Source organism: Vulpes lagopus, chromosome 6 (assembly GCF_018345385.1).
Source record: "Vulpes lagopus strain Blue_001 chromosome 6, ASM1834538v1, whole genome shotgun sequence".
In the NCBI taxonomy this organism is placed as follows: Eukaryota; Metazoa; Chordata; class Mammalia; order Carnivora; family Canidae; genus Vulpes; species Vulpes lagopus.
In genome coordinates this window covers 70,377,441-70,397,867 of record NC_054829.1, presented here as the reverse complement: position 1 = coordinate 70,397,867, position 20,427 = coordinate 70,377,441, and the positions used below count along the sequence as shown (strand labels likewise).

Sequence of the window (20,427 nt, the reverse complement as noted above, 5' to 3'; positions counted from 1 at the left end):
AGGCAAGTCTATGTCAACATTCCTGGTTTCAGGGACTGTGAGTTTGATTTCTTACCACGGCGACTGCGTTTGATGCCAGCAGCTCCTGGGGGGACATTGCAGTGACATAAGCGACATTGGCAAAGACATACACAAATGTGACCAGTGGGATGGAGATGAAGATGGCTCTGGGAAGGTTCCTGTAGAAGGAGAGGAGGTGAGAGGGGAAAGGCCTGGCATCTGCCTCATCTCGGGGTTTTGGAAGTGCCTTGTCTTTCTGCTTGAAACTGACCTTGCAGCCTTTTGTGACACTCCCTATCTGATTTTAGTATATGTGCTGCCGAAGCAAGCACAACACTCCCTCTCACTGGGTGGGGGGTGGGTGGGTGGGGATTTTGTCTTAAAATGGGCAGGACAATTGAAAGGAAATGAAACAGTATAGGCTGCATATCTGTTGATCTCTTCCTGCCATCTCCATGATGCACCCCTTTCCCCCCACTTTAAGACACAAAGACTCTCCTGTCCCAAGACAGATAAGTAAGATGTCTAGAGGCCTCTAGCACATTTCATCCTCTAAGGCAATGGTGCTATCTCACCACTCTTTCAGCTTTTAATCTGCTCTGGGACAGTCACAGGATCATTTTTCTCCTTTTGGCAGGGTGGATGGCAAATGGTTTAAGTTCCCAGGAAATAACTGTTTCCTCAGGATAGACCAGGTCATGGTCAGAACAGGGGCTGGAGGTGGAGAAGTGGCTAGTGGACACCTGGCTCTCTCTTCCTAGTAGCAGGTTCTGTGGCCTTTCAAGGGATTTGGGAAGAGCTGGGCTATTTCAACTCACTTGTAGGGATCAACAAGTTCCTCAGTCACGTAATTAAGAAAGTTCCAGCCTCCGTAGGCAAAGGAGCCCTGAAGGAAAGCCAGTGCGATGAGGCCGATGTCGGGTTCTTGGAAATTCTCAAATGCATTCTTTGGCTCCAGCCAGAAATACTCTCCTGTGGATGCAAGGGGCAGGAGGCTGCTCAGAGAAAGGAGCCAGAGGCCTGGCGGCCTCTAGCCTGACTAGTCCCATCTCAGTTCCTCCCTGCAGTGATGATCCAGCTCTTTATCTTGTTTCCAGAGAACCCCACACATTGGAGAAGTATGACCAAAAGGAGCAGGGAAACAGAGGTTAGGACTTCCCCAGAACGTGGGAACCAGAAGTCCAAATTCAGGCTCAGATTCAAAGCACAGTTCTCAATGTTCTTTTAAAATGGCAGATTTAGAAACACCTGGATGGCTCAGTCTGTTAAGCATCTGCCTCTGGCTCAGGTCATGATCCCCAGGGTCCTGGGATTGAGCCCCATTTGGGGCTCCTTGCTCAGGGGGGAGCCTGTTTTCCCTCTCGCTCTGCCCCCAATTCCTGCTTGCTAAGTGCTCTCTCTCTCTCAAATAAACAAATAAAATCTTAAAACAATAATAATAAAGGGCAAATTTACTAGGAAGGAAAGGCCAGGGGAGGTCACTGGGCAGTGCAGGGGATGGAGGGTGGGGGTAGGGGGTAGTATTTGGACATGCAGAATCAGGGCCATTGTCAGTCTCTTGACCACCTTCCTGTATATCCAAGTCTATACATTTTCACAAAGAAAGCATGAAGAACAACAAATACTCAAACATAAGTTCCTATAATGCCATGTTAGTTTATGGCTTACTCTGCTTTGTCAAAACCTCCTGTCTCTTTCTAGGGTATCTGGTCTCTCCCTTCATGGTATAGATTCCCTGAGGACAGGGTCCTTCTGCAAAGAGCTTTTCCACTGTCTTCCCAACATTAGCACAGGGTCCTGCGCACAACTGGGCCCTCAAGAAAGGTCACTGATGATGTTGTAATAAAACACAGAGTAACTGCCCATTTTTTACTTATTTATCTGCAATATAGCCTTTGGACTGGAAATAAGGAGATTAGAGTGATCAGGAGAAAGCATTAGGGCCAGAATAGGAGGGACTTATTATCTCTGAAAAGCACAGTAAACCACTTTCTTTTTTGGGGGGGAAAGCATGAACATGGATCCCCACTACCACAAATTATGCAGTTGCAGTTTTCACATTTGGGGAAATTGCAGGAGTCAGCACATCCATAGTGCAACAGATAAGCCTCGCCCTAGGAATACCACCTTCATGATCATCGTATCTCCCCTGCCAGGTAGGTATGCACAGTGATTTAAGTTTACACAATATGACCTGGCTAGAGAACTTAACACAACTGGTTAAAATAACAGCAGAACCTTAATTATATTTCCTGAAGTAAATATCCAGGCACCCCACATGGCCTTCAGGGCTTGTAGGCAGGTGGGAGCTCTCTGTCATCTGACTTTCTACAGGAGGCAGTGACACTGGGCAGAGCCTAGTGGTGCCATGGTTCCCATGGAAACCAAATACAGACTCGGACTTGGAAGGGACCAAATCCAGGGAGGAATGTTGGCAGGGGCCCCAGGAATGTCTAGCTCTCTCTTATAGAGATTATGAGTAATTTTGAAATGTAATGTAAAAGTCTCCTCTGTTCCACATTTTAAGATACAGACAACATACAATATAAGATGCAGGGAGCTTCCCTGGGGATGTGGTAAGAGGACAAAAGGAGCCCAGATATCTGGGGTCTACATCTTGCTGTGCTAGAGTCATGAGGTCAGCATGGGAGAACTGAACCAGGTGGGGCATGCTCAACTTCCAACCACCCCAGGGAAAATGGTTTCTCTTCCCCTTTGTCAAGCAAGTGAAGAAAAATCATTTAAGGCCATAATTGGGAAATCTCAGCATGCACATGTCAAAAGACAGTGTAGGGGGTATGTACATGCAAGGAGCAGAAAGTTCAGTGGGGCCCAGTTGTTTGAGTGATACTCACCTTTGCAGATCTGTACAATTCCCATGATGATGATCAGGGCCAGGGCCAGGAGCTTCCCAGCTGTGAAAATGTCTTGAACCCGGGTGGCCCACCGCACACTGGCACAGTTGACCCATGTGAGGAGCACTAAAATGACAGACCCACAAACATACGCTCAGGGCTATGATGAGGCTGTATGTGGCCCTCTGCACAGAAGCAGAAATGCTCCTTGCTTCTGATGAGGGGATTGTAACAGGCGAGCCAAATTTTCCTCAAGCTCAGCCCCAATGTCCAGAAACTTTGGCTAGTTTAATGGGTTACAAATGGGGATTAAGTGCTTCAAATTAGAGTTCGGTCAGAGCATGCCCTGCCCAGGGCTGGAAGCCAGAATTAGGCATGGAAGTGTAGGCACTGGGTTTGAGGAAAATCAGCATCTGACCAGGGTGCAAGTATGGGCTTTTTTTTCAGGCCATTGTATGTTCAGGCCCCCTATCCCAGCAGCTGGTGTATCCTGAGTGTCATCTTCCTCAGCCTGATTTTGGAACAACAGAGGGTTAGGGGGAATCTTTTTATACATGAGAGACACACACACACACACACACAGAGACAGAGGCAGAGACATAGGCAGAGGGAGAAGCAGGCTCCATGCAGGGAGCCCAATGTGGGACTTGATCCTGGGATCACGCCCTGGGCTGAAGGTAGGCGCTAAACCGCTGAGCCACCCAGGGTCCCCTCTTTCTTGCTTTTTAAAGATTTTATTTATTCATGAGAGACACAAAGAGAGAGGCAGAGACATAGGCAGAGGGAGAAGCAGGCTCCCTCTTGGGTGCCCAATGTGAGACTCGATTCCAGGACCCCCAGATCTCATGACCTGAGCCAAAGGCAGACGCTCCGCCATTAAGCCACCCAGGTGCCCCTATACAGACCATTTCCAACACTCCAAAAAGTTCACTGTCTTGCACATTGAGCTCCTTTGAGGGTCAGTTCCCTTCCCCTACCTCTGGCAGCCGCTAATTTGGTTTCTCTCCCTATAGTTTTGCCTTTTCCAAAAATGTCACAGGAACAGAATCATACAATATGTAGACTTTTGTGTCTGGCTTTTTTCACTTTACATGATGCTTTTGAGGTCCATTCATGTTGCTGTGTGTATCAACAGTCCCTTTATTGTCAGGTAGTACTCCCTTTTATGTATCGGTTTTCTACTCACTGGCTGATGGACAACTGGGTTGCTCCCAGTTTGGGGCTATTATGAATAAAGCTGCTATAAACATTGCATAGAAGTCTTTAAGTAGACTGTAGATGACTTTGAGAAAGGTTTTCCTTTCTCTTGAGTAAATATCCAGGAGAGAGATTCTGAGTTATAAGGTAAATGTATAACTTTATTTTTAATTTTTTTTAAAAAAGATTTTGTTATTTTTTTTTTTTTAAAGACATCTCTACACACAATGTGGGGCTTGAACTCAGAGCCCTGAGATAAAAAATCACGTTCTACTGACTGAGCCAGCCAGGCGCCCCTAAATGTATGTTTTTGTAAGAAATAGCCAAACTGCTTTCCAAAGTGGCTACATTGTTAGCATTTCCACCACCAATGTGGGTGAGTTCCTATTGCTCTGAATCCTTTCAGCATTTGGTATTGTCAGCTCCAAAAGTTTGGCTATTCTAATAGGTATGTAGTGGTGTCCCATTGTGGTTTCAATTGCATTTCCCTCATGACTGATGACGTTGAGCATGTTTTCATGTGCTTATTTGCCACTATCCCTGATTTTTCTTTAGTGGCATGGGGGCTTTTAACTCTGCCTTCTAACCTAGGAATCATAGAGCTCCCACAGAGATCCAACAACATGGAACCTCCAAGGGCTGGAGGAGAGTTCAGAGGCTGAATCCTAGGATGGAGGGACTCCAATTTCACAGCCACACTCTGCAGGCAACCCACACTCTGCAGGCAACCCAGGGAGCCTGTGCCACAGGAATGGGACTCTCACTTTTCTGGTGCTAGGAAGTCCTTGAGAACAAAGGGAAGGAGTTAAAACTCTCCTGTTTCTCCTTCCTCTGAGACAGTGACCAGGACGTGCCCCAGTCCTCCACAGTACAAGTCATACATGTAGAAGCACCAGGCTTTCTTCTCAAGCTCTGGCCAGGCCTCTGACTTCACTTGAACAGTTGATCAAGTTATGTCAATACCTGATCCTCAAACTGTGTGTTTACTTTTCAAGTATTTTCCAACCTTACTTGATTCTGAGACCATTTCAACAGGGAAGGACCTGACATTATTATCTATCCCGTAACCTTTCTCTCCACACAATCCCTACCTGGCAAACTCCTCATCTTTCAAGATACAGCTCAAATGTTGCCTGTTCTGTGAGTCTTTATTATTTCACTTATTCCTGACAATGCACTGGCTGCAAGGTAAGATGGATCAGCCACATTTTATAGACAAGGAACAAAGTTTGTCCTTCCTCTCTATTCTCAGATCACTTTGTTTATATTTAATTTTGGCTTCTACTTCTTTGTATTATAATGATGTGTCTTCATGTAGACTAGGAGGGTAGGGACTGTGACTTCACATGCTTTTAATCCCAGGGCATCATTAACACCTGCAAATAGCAGGTGCTCAACAAATATTTAATACTTGGATACAGAAAATGCCCCAATTCATTAGCCCGGCAATCTCAGATCAGTCTACACATTCTACAATTGCACACAATATCCCCTGCTACCCAGGAATCTCATCAAAAGGAGACATGATCCCTAGTTGGTTGCACAGAACCAAAAGAACAACAGGAAACTTGACTTCAAGAGTAGACACTCTTGACTCCTCATGGAGGAGCTGTTTTCCAAGATGGTGTCATATAAGGAGAACCAAAACATGTTGTCAGAGGAAGGATTTTAAGTGCCTGAACAGAGAGAACAACTTGTAAATACTCGAATGTTCCAGATGGACTGAGACATTCTGATAAACACACATTTGGTTTATCTTACTCAATTCAAAAAGGATTTCAGGATCACATGCCTGGTGACAATCTAACCCAAATCACAGTAAGCAACAGGGCCTGTGATCTGTTTCTCCTCAGGGCCCTGAGGACTACTAGGTACAAGACTGGGCCCTCAGGCCCTAGGAGTTGAGGCAGACACAAGCAATGACTTAAGGATAAAGGAGATTGATTTATGAAAAGAAGATTAGGACACAAAACCCATAGGGTTCAGGGATAGGTAAGGATTACAGAATAAGGAACCAGACTGTGATCACAAGGAAGAAAATAGTCTTCTACCAAGGGGAGGAGAGGGCACTGTGGGAGATGATAGGAAAGTACTTGGAGGGAAGTAAGGGATGAGCAGGACAACTCACAGACATTCTTTTCCCAGCAGGTGGGGGAATGTGGCCACCTCCTGGTGGGCTGGGATAGAAAACATAAAATCATCTATCTCTTTAAGAGAGGTACCTTGTCAAGGCAGTTAGAAAGATTCCTTCAAACAGCTCCACAGTATTCCTAGGGGATGGGAGATGTTTGAAGGAAGGGATTATTTGTCAAACAAACTTGTTGTGGGTGTCTTCTGTCCCACCTGACCTTATCTTCACAATTTCACAAGAACCCAGCCTTGGCTAATATTTAACCTTTTACCATTACAGAGATCTTCCAGAAATAAAAAGAGAAATCCTGAGAATGAGGTGGGGAGACATTTTGCTTGTGACACTAATCTCCTTAGAACAATGGCTGCAGGCCCTCACACCTGACCTTTCACCCTGCAGTTGGGTGATCACAGCATGTGACTGAGGGGAAAGAGGGCACTTTCAGTCTCCTGCTACCACAGGATAGCTTCCCTCACAGCAGGCTGAAACCTGAGCCTCCAGAGAGGAAAGGTCAGTGAGGGAAGGCAACGACTGTCAGGTGCTTGCAGAATCCCTGCCCTGTTCAGGCATCCTGTTTCTGCCTGTCTGCTACCTAGAGCTCCTTTCTGTTGTTAATGGCTATGCCCCCTCTCTCTTCTTAGCCAGACCCTGCATGCTACATCCTTGAGAAACAGTGACCTCAGGGAAGCCACATGTAGATGGGACTAGTGGCCACTGCAGCTCTAAATGTGAGGGTTTTCATCCATCCATCCATCTACCCAACCATCATCTACAAAGGGCCTACATGTGCTTGGCACTCTGGTAGGTGGGAGAGTTACAAGACACAAGTCTCTGTCCTCAGGAAGTTGAGAGCATAAGGTGGGGGAAATGAGTGAGCTAAAAGATGATCATACAACAATGTGACAGAGGAGCTCTTCATGGAAGCCAGTGGCTGTCCATGAAGAGCCCCTAATTCAGGATAAGGGAATCAGAGGTGCTTCCTATAGGAGAGGGAGACTGTAACCAGAAGGAGAATTTCATTTTGGCTCAGCTGGATAAAGTAAATAGAAAGGCATAGGACTCTGGTTCTTGTCCATTGTTGTCTGGCTGTAGGGTGGTTGCTGCTTCTCTAGAGGCCCTCATGGAATCTGGGGCTTATCTGTATTTCTTGGGCACTTTGTTCTCTTTTTCTCTTTTGTTTCCTTTCTGTTTGTTGGGTTTAAAAAAAGAGAGATGAAAAGAATCTCAAGACAATACTTTAAGAAGATTTTGAGTTTGGGTTGGTTACTTATTCTGCTAAGTTGGAAAAGGTGACAAGGTGACATTTTAATGTCAAAGTGACAGGAGGAATACAAAAAAAATAAGACCAGCAGGAGTAGGGGACTCAGAGCCCAGCAATCCTGTGGTCTGTTCGGAGCCCAGGGCTCAGGGCCTCTCAGCTGCTGGATATAAGAGGTGGGTCAGTGCTTCCTGCCTGCGGGAAAGCTGTAAGACTGGCAGAAAGGTGTAGACTCCTCCTCAGAGTGATGACAATGCAGATCCTGTCACCGCCCTGGGCTTTGTCCACTGCGGAGAGGGTGGACAATGTCCTGTTCGCTGCAGAGGAGGTACGCTCAAACCCTGTCCCAGCCCTGATCCTTGGACTCTGATCCCTGGGGAGTCAGACACCTCTCCTTCACTTCCTTCCTCTGACAATGACATCAGAGCTCATGAGGCCAGTGGGAGGCAGAAAAATGGCTATCCCAAAGAGGAGACAGAGGGAGAAGCAGAGACACAGGCAGAGGGAGAAGCAGGCTCCATGCAGGGAACATGACGTGGGACTAGATCCCAGGTCTCCAGGATCATGCCCTGGGCCAAAGGAGGCGCTAAACCGCTGAGCCACCCAGGGATCTCCATGGACTGATTGTTCTAAGAAGAGTGCTCAGAAGAATGAACTGTGCCCTACAACCCAGAGGCACATTTCTAGCCTCATGAACAATCAGAGCCAGGAATGACCTGAGAGATTCAGAAACTCATTTTATATGTGAGTGGAGTAAGACCCCAGCTAATGTTCCCCTGCCCTCCCTCCAATTCCCAGTTGCTTATTCTGCCCCTATGTCAGCCTTTCTTTTATCACATACACATTATTCTACTTACTCTTTGCCCATTCCCACATGCTCTCTCACCCTGCTCCTGTCAATGGTACCCATGATCATTGCTCAAATGCTTGAGTCAGTCACCTGAAGATACTAGCCAATTTGTTTCCAGGACAGCGGGAAGTAAGATGCCAATGTGGCAAAAGGGGGAAGACTAAGATGGCTACCCCTGAGAGACTGCTGCTTCCAGAGCTTTAGAAAATTATTTCCCACTGGCAGACCTGACTCCCTGCCTTGTATTCCCTTCTCTGGCCCCTTGTTTATGTCACCACCATGTGTTCTCTTGAACTCTGGGAACTTCTTAGGATTTCTTGGTCTTGCTGGCTTCTATCTTCCTCAGGAGTGGGCTAGAGGCAGCTTGGAAAGGTTTGTATTCCTTTAGCATTTCCAGAACTAGGCCTCTCTGTCTCTTCAGATAAGAGAAAACAGGCAATAAAAAGGGGGGAAAATGCCCAGACTTGCCAAAGTCCATAAAGACAGGTAGTGGGGAAGAGAGGGGAAGAGTGAGCCTGAGAAACGACAGCAGGGATTAAGGAAGAGGAGGAACAATACACAGTGTTATGAGTGAGGGAGAAAGAGCTCGAGAGAAGGCAAGGACAGAAAAAATAAAGATGTAATGGACTAAGCAGACAGCTGCTGAAAAGGGAAGCTGTGACGCCAAGTTGTAGAAGTCAGAACACCCTGTTCCTCTCCAGAACTTCAAAATAAGCACCTTTCCTGGGTGGAGCGCCCAGCCCTCTGAAACAGCCGTAAATTTCACCTGGGTTATGGGGCCTGCCTGCCAGAAGCACTGGTTTCTTGGCCTCACCTTTTGCTGGAGCCACTTTTCCACCTTCAGCCTTCTGCTGTGTTGCCCTGCCTCCCTCCAGACCTGGAGCTAAAGGGGTGAGGTGCCGCCCTTCAGACCAACCCCCTTGTGTCCATGGTGCCCAAGCTGGAGCTGCTGGTGAGCACCCAGCCCCTACGAGGGGGGTGTGGTGACAGGGCTCTGTGATAGGCTGGACCTGGCTACTGGCTGCCTCTCCCCCTCCTGCTCCTGGAAGGATCTGGGCACGTGTTTCTAATTGGGGAAAGGCTGCCTCGGCTTGGCCTGCCTAACCTCAGCCGTTTCCAGATCTAGCAGGTTACCAGCGCTGGCTGCCAAAAGGCACTGATAGGCAAAGAAAACACAGAACCCTGTTTGAGTTCTAACGCACACAACCCAAGGCTCTGATAAGGTTCCAGGCCTGCCCATGCCGGCCAGCCTGAGCTATCTTTCCTTCTCCGAGACCTGGAGGGAAAGTGGGGTATGAGTGCAGAGATGCAGCCAGCTTCCTAGAATCCTTTGCTGTGCCCAGGGTGAGACATTTTTCATCTGGGATGAGGAGCTGCATTATAAAGTCTCAAGTTGTTGCCTACCTAAAACAAAGGTTGTATTATGATACATGTAAATAACTTGACTGATGAAAGACACCAAAACAAAGCAACAGCAGTTATACTAAAATAAATCAAATGAGCCCTTCCCTATAAACTATGCTTTGATCCCAGCTTCTGTAAGGCCACAATGAGGCTGTGAAACAGATCTTGCTATGATGCTACAGTAACATTTTGTCCTTCTCCAGCCCCTTTCATCTGGAAGCATTCTTCAAGCTAAGCTCTCACTCATGCTGCCCCACCCCCCTACCAGCTCTCTCTTCCCCTTCTTTCTTCCCCTGACCTCTCTGTGCCAGTTGCTAGACCTGGAGTTTCTGCTGAATCACCATCTGGTACTTAGTTTAGCCAAGAAAACCCAAACTCCCAGCTCAGCATTTTCCAAGAGCTGAGTAGTTCTCTCTTCAGCATAAGCTAAACATGGCCTCCGAGCTGGGGGCAGAGGGGGGAATTGGGAGGCAGCTGGAAAGGAGGGGAGACAGACCTGTTTCAGGAAGCCTCAATTCCTTTTGTTATTCTCCCAAGTAGGGCTAGATGCATTCCCAGAAACAAGCTCCTCATTCCCCAATTTCCAGGACTTGAGCTATGTGTACCCTTTGAACACCAAACTCTAATCTGAGAGTAAAAGTTGGAGACCAGAAGAGACGGTATGGAAAGCCAGGAAAGAGGAGGTGATCTGGACCAGGAACTGAAGCATATTGAAACTAAGAAGACCCTAACTTCTCAGGTAGCTGGTGGGGACAAACAGCCTGGTCTGAGAATGAAACTGGATTTAGACCAATGGACATCACCAATACATCTCTAGGGAAGAAGACCTCCATGAAAGTCTAGAATTCACTGTGATATTTATAATTGCATACTGTGATATGTAAACTATAAAGCACTTACCAATAGTTATTCTTCTGCGAGTTCAAGACTGGGTTGGTCTTATGGAAATGTAAGATGAGGATAATGAAGATCCACTCCAGGGCTGTAAGCATAAGGAATACTCCAGAAGCCATATAGGGCAGGGAGGAGGTGAAATGGCCCTGAAAAGCAGGTGTCACTCTGCCATTATAGGCGTGGAGTCCAAAGCACATGGAATGCCTTCCTCAAGTCCCAGCATCAGATCTTGAGTATTAGAGAGTGAATGGGAAGGGTTGCAAAGGCAGAGGGGCCCAACCCAGTATGAACCACACCAATGGCAAGGCATTAAAATATGATCCAGTGTTGTCCTCGATTTATTTCACCTGCATTCCAACAAGAATGTGCCATCCTTGACTCCCTAATCACTCTAATCACCAGATCCTGCCATTTCTACCTTGTAAATGCCAAATACATCTTTCTGTTTATTCCCACAGCTCCATCCCCAATACACATCATTGTCATCCCTATCTTGGATTTCTGTAACCACACTGTAATTGGTCTCCTTGCCTCTGATCTTATTCCCCTCTCCAATTCATCCTTCACCCTTGCAGCCAGGAGTCTTCTAAATAACATAAATATGATCATGTCAGTCCTCTGTTTGAAACCCTTTAATGCCTTCCCATTGCTCTTAGGGGAAAGTCTAATCTCTCCAACATCACTTACAAAGCCCTTTCATGGCTGGATCTTCACTTCTATCTATACCTCCTACCTTCTAGTCTATGCTGTGGCTATACTGAAACACCTCGAGTTCCCTCAGGGGGCCATGTTCTTTCTTGTCCCCAGACCCTGGCACATGTTAATCCTTCCCTCTATAACATTCTCCCCAACCTATCCTGTTTGACTTTTCTCTCCATGCTGGATACTGCCTGGCTATCTCCAACTGGTCTTTCCTCAACTTACATGTAATTTTCTCCAAGATTTTCCTCAATCACGTCCCTACCCCTATTTCTGTTATATCTAGCTCAGCCTGGATGTTGTCTTCTTGGGGATTTACAACACTCAGAACTGAAATTCCCTGTGTACTTGCCAGAATCATCCAGTGGATCATGGGTTCCTTAGTACAGGAACTAAGTATCCTTATGCCTAACACAGTTCCTGGAGCAGACACTAATATTTGATAATGATTGAATGATTCTGTATCCTCTGTGGCACTTAGAGGACACAGAAGTGGACTCAATAAATGCTGATTAAGGCTTAGTTCCCTACTGCTGCTGCAAACAAGAATGAGGGTTTTTTGGTTTACTGTTGTATCTCTTGAGCTCAGAACAGTACCTAGCACATCCCAGGTACTTGGCAAATGTTTGTTGAATGAGCAGTGTTGAGACTCTCGTTTATATAATGCTTTCCAAGAGTCTTAACCTGTTTCTAAGCCATACTGCTCTAGAGCAGGCTTTGGAGCAGCAACCTGAGGTGGCCACCCTGAAGAAGATTTCCAACCAAAGACCTGCTAAGGTCTCCCCAGGGCTTTGTGGGGGCAGTGGAAGGCAGAAATGCAGAACACATTGTGACTGCTCATTGTAAATGGTAGACAATTGAGATATTTCATTTTGATTTGTACTAGATAAACTAGATTGCTCTCTCCTTGTAGTCAATCAGTCACTATGTACAGCTAATTCTACTCTGAAATCTTTCTTGTTTTTGCTACCTTGTAATTTCATTTTTATTTCAGGCCAGAACTTCTCTAGCCTGGACAAAATGCCTAGCTTGCTAACTCGGCTCCCTGCTTCAAGTGTCATAGTCCTTTTTTCACTTAAATGTGAACCTAATCATGTTACTCTTCTGACCAAAATCCTTCAGTGGTTCCCATGTCTTGGACGAAGCCTACTCTCTCCTGCATGATATACGGGATCCTTTCAGATCTTGCTCCTGCTCACCTGCTCAGCCTCATCTCCTGTACTTTTCTCTACACAAAAGTACTTGCTTTTCTCCAAAAGGTCATTTCTCTCCCGACGCCAGGTCTTGCTTGTGCCCTTCCCTCTACTTGGCTGTTCTATTTCATGCTTATCTGGAGCTATCTATTTATCTTGTGAGATTTAGCTTTATCTGGCAGCCTTTCCTAGCATTCCTCCCCCAACTTTAAAGCACCTTTCTCTGTGTTGCAAACACTTTTATTATCACATTGTATTGTAATTATTTGTTTGTACACCAATCTCTTCGTTAGCCTTTACTCTCTTCTCAGACTCTGTATAAATAATGCCTTATCTCCACTCTCCATGTAGGAGCTCAGTGTGGTGATTAACTGATAGATCTGCAGTTTCTTTTTTCCTAGGAAAGCCAGTCCTAAGGAATCATGAAAATGAAAAATGGGGTTTTAGTCAAATTGACCCTCGGTAAAAAATTAAGAGATTTTTCAAAATGCAATTGACCCTTGAACAACATGGTTTTGAACTGACCAGGTCTACTTATATGTGGATTTTCTACAGTACAGTACTATAAATGTATTTTCTTCTCCTTATATTTTCTTAATAACATTTTCAGCTTACTTTATTGTAAGAATACGGTATATGTAATACATACAACATAGAAAATATGTGTTGGGGGATCCCTGGGTGGCGCAGCGGTTTGGCGCCTGCCTTTGGCCCAGGGCACGATCCTGGAGACCCGGGATCGAATCCCACATCAGGCTCCCGATGCATGGAGCCTGCTTCTTCCTCTGCCTGTGTCTCTGCCTTTCTCTCTCTCTCTGTGACTATCATAAATAAATAAAAAATTAAAAAAAAAAAAAAGAAAATATGTGTTGGGCAGCCCCGGTGGCTCATAGGTTTAGTGCCGCCTTCAGCCCAGGGTGTGATCCTGGAGACCCAGTATCAAGTCCCATGTTGGGCTCCCTGCATGGAGCTTGCTTCTCCCTCTACCTGTGTCTCTGCCTCTGTCTCTCTCTGTGTGTCTCTCGTGAATAAATAAATAAATAAAATCTAAAAAAAAAAAAAAGAAAATGTGCGTTAATCAGCTGTTTATGTTATTGGTAAGGCTTCCAGTCATTAGTAAGCTAAGAGTAGTTAGGTTTTGGGGAGTCAAAAGTTATATGTGGATTTTCAATTGTTCAGGAGTCAGTGTCCCTAACCGCTGCATTGTTCAAGGATCAACTGTATTTAGAGTTTAAATGCTGGCTAGCTAGAAGATGTACAGAGAAAGAAGATGACTTGGATGTATGGGAATCAAATGTAGGCAGTCTGGATTTGTCTGGATTCATATGTACAAGGATAATGAGATACCCAAAGAACTCTGGGGGCCAATGAGGGCAAGAAGGCATTGTTGCTCAGGCATCTGAGGCAACAGGTTTAGTTTATGGTGATAATTTTGGGGCTAGAGAATGTGAAACCTCAAAGGAAAATGAACCGAGATTAAGGGACTTAGAAGTTAGGAAAGACTAGAACCCTCTGATGTCAAGGGATTAATTTGCAAGAGACTTGCAAAACAACACACAGGTTTATCGATCATAGCATTCTGCATCAAGGACCTAGGAACTTACCACAGAGGAATTGGAAAGCAATTCAGGGTTAAAAGTTATATGTACAATAAAGTCCTTTCTCTTCTAAGTTGCTCGAGGGAGAAGAAAAGAAGGAGAAGCAGGAGAAAAAGGAGGAGAAGAAAAAAGAAGAGGAAGAGGAAGAAGAGAAGGAGAAATCTGAAGCCCTAAAAAACCAGCCTCTTAGGAATCTCAGTAGAAAGATAGAAAGCAAGATAAGAAGCAGGTTTTTTTGTTTTTTGTTTTTTGGTTTTTTTTTTGTTGTTGTTGTTGTTTTGTTTTTGACTTGTGAAATGCATGCAGGGCACCCTTGTTCCCTCAGGGAGAGAAATGAGAAGGAACTTCTGTAGTACAGGTATTCAGGGGGAAGAGGAGACTTGAATGAGAAGAAAAAAAATTCTACTTCAGATCCTGGACATGACCCCAGCCCCCAAGAAGAGGAAGGAGGCCAGGAGTTGCCTGAGTGGAAGGGGCCCAGTCCCAAGGACAGGGAGACAAACAGCTCCTGAAGGAAAACCCAGAGTAAGGAAGCAAGAAGCACACATGGGGGACCCCCAGAACACCTGATGCTCCTTCAGTGTCACTGGGACCACTTTGTTTATAGCCAGAGACTCAGGAAATAGCCAAAAGAGATAGCTAAGTGGTAAAATAGCAAGCTGCAGAAATAATCTAGCAATATATATGTCTATATGCCCAGACACACGCGGAGAGATGTATTTTACTTAGAACTGGGGGCAGCTTGGGTGGCTCAGTGGTTTAGCGCTGCCTTCAGCCCAGGGCATGATCCTGGAGACCCGGGATCAAGTCCCACGTCAGGCTCCCTGCATGAAGCTTGCTTCTCCCTCTGCCTGTGTCTCTGCCTCTCTGTGTCTCTCATGAATAAATAAATAAAATCTTAAAAGAAAAAAAAAAAAGAACTGGAAGGATACCTGTCCACTGCTAGCAAGGCTCCTGGGCAGAGGAGAGGGGTGAAGATAAGGGGAAGTTTTCACAGTCGACTCTCTCTCTCAATCTCTCTCTCTCTCTCCCTATATGTGTGTGTGTATATATATATATATATATATATATATATATATAGAGAGAGAGAGAGAGAGAGAGAGAGATTGAGAGAGAGAAAAGATAGTCCTTTATTTGCAAAGTAGTGAAAAGAGAAATTTTCCAAGCAAATCACAGAAGGCACCCAAACCACTTTAAACCAAGTTTCAACACCTCGTATTACTCTTTCCTAAATTCCTCCTCCCACTAATATGCATGCTCTGGAGAAGGGAGAAAGCTTTTTATTTAATTAAAATGTAAAATATGGTCTTTTTTTTACTGCTTGGTAGCTAGGGATATTCTGCTGACTCAGCAGTGAATAATCAGCTTTGACCTACATAATAGAATAACTCAAAGTGGCAGCCGCAGTTGCATAAGCAGATCCAAATCTGCAGTTCCTTCTCCCTCCCCCCAAGGCTCCTTGCAGGCAAGCCAGTTCCAGCAGGTTCTCCCCACCTCTCCAGCCCCATCTGGCTGTCCCACCACCATTTTTCATCCAATATACTCTGGCCCTACCGCAGAACCAGACTTGACCTCACTCCTCCCTCCCACAGCCAACTCCAGCCAGGGGTTTTGCCACAGGGCTTCTCCTTGCTGGGATCCTTACCCTGACTTCTAGCTCCCTCCATGACACACCAGTAACCCCTGCAGATGGTGGCCTTTCCCTCAAAAACTCTCGTCCTACAGTGGGTGGAGCTTTTCATCTGCATGCCCAAATGACACAGCAGAAAGCAGAGCTTCTTGTTTAAATACATTCAGAAGAGCCCAAGCTCTCCAGTGATTCTCTCAAAAATATACCTAGACTGGGCCACTCTTGGCTCTACTGCCAAAGAAAACCAGGCCTATTTTCACATAGCCGGCTGGCCGGGCACCTGCTAAGATGAAAGCATTTAGGGAAAGTAGCACCCATCAAGCCTTCCTGACTGGCTCTTATTTCATTTGATAACTTAAGAGATGATTTGAGGGGCCTGTAAAAGTATGTTTAAAAAAAAAAGGGATCCCTGGGTGGTGCAGCGGTTTGGCGCCTGCCTTTGGCCCAGGGCGTGATCCTGGAGACCCGGGATCGAATCCCACGTCGGCTCCCCGTGCATGGAGCCTGTTTCTCCCTCTGCCTATGTCTCTGCCTCTCTCTCTCTCTCTCTCTCTCTCTGTGTGACTATCATAAATAAATAAAAATTAAAAAAAAAAAAGTATTCAACAAACCAGAAAACAGAACCTTTATTGGCATAGACTTGAATAGCTGGGAGTGTTTGGATGAGAAAGTGTGAGTGTGTGGCTACATCCACATGAATACCTCGGTAGGGAGAGGGGTTATGGGTTCCACATGGCCTTCATATCTGGGAGGAAGGGGGTAGCACTTGGACTGAGGTGAGGAGCTGTTTCCCATCTCCTCTAAAAGGAATGAGGATAAATAAGTTTGGGTTTAAGAATGGTTTTCTGCTCATGAAGGTCAAAAAGTACTTGAATACCTATCTCAAGGACACTGAAAAATTCCTCTCTCTGGAGGACAAGATTGACCAATGTTAAGTTTGAGATAATCTCCTTGCAGTTCTATTTAGGAGGCAGAGGACAAACCAGATAAGCTTTATTGAACTTCGATGGCAGGAATTGAGAGAGGAGAGGACTTTGTTATTTTGTCATCAGAGTTTCTAAATTCCTCCTTCTCTTGGTGCTAGGATTGTCTAGGTGAGGGATGGGCTGCAGAGGGGACAGCATACAACCTGTCTTTCTGGAGCTGGGCTATAGGCAGTAGCAGTCCTCATCTCCTGTCTGGCCTGAAGGGACATCTATGGGGCTAAATTTTAGTGTAGAGAGTCTTTGCACAAGGGGTCACCTACCCTTGGCAGATTAGGGGAAAGACAAAGGAAGCTGTAGGTCAGCTGCCTAGGAACTCTACCCTATGGCCTGGTTTCTCTTCTTAGTGACAAGTCTTAGGGTTCTCAATTTCCCATTGGAGACTAAGGGTGGCCTCTTGTCTGACACTTCAGCAGTATCAGCAGGAAAAAGGAAGCCGAGTCTTCGTGCATGAGATACTGAAATAGCAGTGGCCAGCACTTATGGGGTGCTCCTTCCCACCCTCACTAACCTGACTGATGGCAGAAACAGAGACTCTTCCTGCATTCCCACGCTCCTCCCTGCCACGGCTCCCTCCCACATCTGGATCCAGCTAGGACTGAGTGACTACACTCAGTGACCACCCTCAGTGACTATGTGACCCTGTGCTAAGAACATGTGTTATCTCATGCAACCCTTGCAACCATGACCTCCTGTGCAGGCAGGGTTACAACCCCCATCTCACAGTAAGGTGGGATACAGAATTTGGCCAAGCACTTGGCACAATTAGAGAGCTGTGCAGGGATACAGCCTCAGGCAACCTGGTTCTGGAGCCCCCATTCCTTTGCCTTAAGGGCCATAAACAGGCCTGACTAAGCACAAGGAATACAGCCCAAACAAGTCTCTTAACCCTATAGTACCACTTGCCTGGATGGTAGGGGGCTATCCCAGAGCTGAATACCACTGCCAAAGAGGGCACACTTGCCAAGGAGACTACTCATTGGATCCAGCTGACTGCCCTGTGAGAGGCTTTGGGGTGGCCCCTCCCTCCCTTTCCCACCAGCATGACAGAAGGAAAGTGTCAAGACCTAGGAAAGGCTGTGACCTGAATGGCCACTGGTCTCAGCTAAGTGTATGTGTGTTGAAAGGTATGGTAAGGCAGGGATCATGTTAACTCCAAAAATGGACCCTTTGAAAAAAATCCAAATATTTACTTTAGAAATTAGTTTTGTGGGGAGCACCTGGGTGGCTCAGTTGGTTAAGTGTCTGACTCTTGATTTTGGCTCAGGTCATGATCTCAGGGTCCTGGGATCCAGCCCTGTTTGGTCTCCCCACTCAGCAGGGAGTCTGCTTGTCTCCCACTCTCTCTGCCCCTCCTTCTGCTCACATTCATGCTCTCTCTTTCTCAAATAAATTAAATCTTTAAAAAATTAGTTTTTGGTTAAAAGATATAAAAATACCCCAATCCATTGAGATTCCTGAGAATTCCTAAAAATATGGGTTGCAGACCTTCTCTACAACAAATCTCTAACCTATCCCAGCTCACAGACATCTTTCTCCCTTCTCTGAATTTTTATTGCAATTGAATCCTCACCATGTCTATATGGCTTTTCTCCCCAGTTAGGCAACAAATGTATCAAGGGGGCGGGGACCACGAACAATGCATTTATTTTCTCCCAACTCCCAACTTTACACTCTCCTCCCATAGAGTTTTAAGATGTGTGAGCTGGCAGGTTGAGGTAGAGGTGGATGAAGCCATAAAAATCTCCCTGTGTGCAGCAGGGAGCCTCCAGCACAGTATACGGTGTACATAGTGAAGGGATCAGGAGACCTGGGCTCCACTCAGGGCATGCCACCTTGGGTATGTCACTTGCCTGGCTCCTTTCCTTATCTGCTCTAGGAAAGTGATAATACTGGCCCTGCTTACCTCATGGATTTGTCATGAGGCTCAGATCAGATAATATAGATGAAAGTGCTGTGTATGATGTAAAGAGCCTTGCTGGTGAAAATTACTGTGCCTCTGAGCTGCTACCCACGTTTCTTCTTTTTTTCAACACCATCTGATTACATGCAGAATCAATTCATCCAAAGCACCCATGTAGGAAAAGTAATGGGGAAAAAATAAAGGAGGGAAGGAAAGAAAGAGGGAGAGGAAGGAGAATTGGAGACATGTGGCCAAAGAAGTCTATCCTGAGAACAAGGCCCAGATGGCACTTACATAAGCAGATGGCAGCCAGGAGTCGAAGGCCAGACTCGGGGGGGAAGCAGGTGGGGAAGAGCGGCTGCAGCACATAGTTGGAGAAGGTGAGAGCGATAACAGCCTGGTTGGTGGGGTAGATCACCAGCACCGCAATCCATAGCCTCAGGAACCTGAAGGGGAACAGGACAGAACTTGACTCAAGACAGCTGCAGAGACCCTTACCCCCACCAACTGCACTGCAAGGATTCACAAGTCATTGGGGGAAGCCTGGGCATGTCACTGGGCAGCGTTAGGAGAGGTGGGTGGGAGAAAGGGGTATGTTTCTTTTTTGTTTTCTGGAATGCTGAGAAGCCCAGCCCTTGCTCAACAAGACAGCTGGCTGTCTGCAATGACAAAGTGGTGTGATGATGAGGAGCTAAGTGTTTACTAGTATGAACACACGTCTTGGCATTCCTTCTCTCTCCTCTCTTCTTTGACCATCTTTTCTCTATTCTCTGGCCCCTCACATCCAGCAGTGGAAAATAAAATTGGAAACCCCAGAATTTTGATAGCCAGAACATGCTTAGGGTGTGGCTGCTTAAGCAACTGCCAGGTGCAGCCCAGAGTGGGGTGGTGAGGGGTAAGTGCCCTCCACATCCTTGGCGCCTTGCTGAGAGTTCAGCTCCCCAGTAGCAGGGCTGCAGAGGCTGAGGAAATTCAAGATCAGGGCCTGGCTCTGCAGGGAGATATCATCTTTGGTCATGCGAGACGAGGGTACCCTGTTTCTCAGGTGGCCACTCTAATTTGTCAAGAGAAGAGGGCTTTGTTTTGTGAGGTGCTTTCCCTGAAAACTTATGGTCAGAGTTGTCATAAAGTTCTGTTTGCTGTCACCCCTTGAATCTTGCCCACTGAGATCAACAGAGAGGTCAAGACTACAACCTGGTTCTTCCATCACCCTCAGGAGAATCAAGGGGACACAGAGCTACACTAGCAACCATGACAGGGAGGCAAAAGAGGAATCCTATTCTGTAGCTCTCCTTGGCATACTGGAAACCACTGGCCTCGGTTTCTAGACCACCCAAGCCTCTACAGATCCTCTTACCCAGCCAGTCCTCCAAAGATGTCCTTGACGTAGGAGTAGTCACCTCCAGATTTGGGGATGGTGACCCCAAGTTCAGCATAGCACAGGGCTCCCACAGCTGTGATGAGACCAGTCACAATCCAGACAATGAGGGCGAGGCCTACAGAGCCAGCATTCTCCAGCACACCTTTCGGCGAGACGAAGATTCCAGAGCCAATGATGTTCCCTGCATGAAGTATCAAGGTTGCCAAGGGAGACAGGAAGTCAGCACAACTGGCAGGACTGGCATTTGTGGGAGTCGTCTCATCTCTGGTTTGATTCCAAAATGCCTTTGGAATGCGTAAATCCCTTCAGGCAGGTGTGTCTAGTAATAATTTACATGTCTCCTTTAGTCCTCAGGACACCTTTACAGAGTCAGATATCATTTCTACCATTTTACAGAGGAGGAAACTAAGTCTTAGTGATACCAAGTGCATTGCCCAAGTCCGCATGGTAG

At 46.2% G+C, this 20,427-nt stretch overlaps 1 protein-coding gene and 1 non-coding gene across 3 annotated transcripts in view; both read right to left on the bottom strand.

Annotated features, from left to right (window-relative positions):
• SLC7A8 (solute carrier family 7 member 8) overlaps nucleotides 1-20,427 on the bottom strand; it is a 47,394-nt gene that overhangs the window by 11,405 nt on the left and 15,562 nt on the right. The window contains exons 2-6 of one of the 2 annotated variants that reach the window (XM_041758877.1): nucleotides 19,953-20,157; nucleotides 18,890-19,041; nucleotides 2,856-2,981; nucleotides 819-972; nucleotides 56-179 (exon numbers count right to left, since the gene is read on the bottom strand). In XM_041758877.1, coding sequence (XP_041614811.1) covers nucleotides 56-179; nucleotides 819-972; nucleotides 2,856-2,981; nucleotides 18,890-19,041; nucleotides 19,953-20,157 — 761 coding nt within the window. Of the gene's footprint in view, nucleotides 1-55; nucleotides 180-818; nucleotides 973-2,855; nucleotides 2,982-18,889; nucleotides 19,042-19,952; nucleotides 20,158-20,427 lie in introns of those variants that run through there. The other variant, XM_041758878.1, reaches the window with a different exon arrangement.
• On the bottom strand, nucleotides 2,003-2,164 carry LOC121494068. The gene has a single exon (XR_005988708.1). It is a non-coding gene; the product is annotated as a U1 spliceosomal RNA (small nuclear RNA).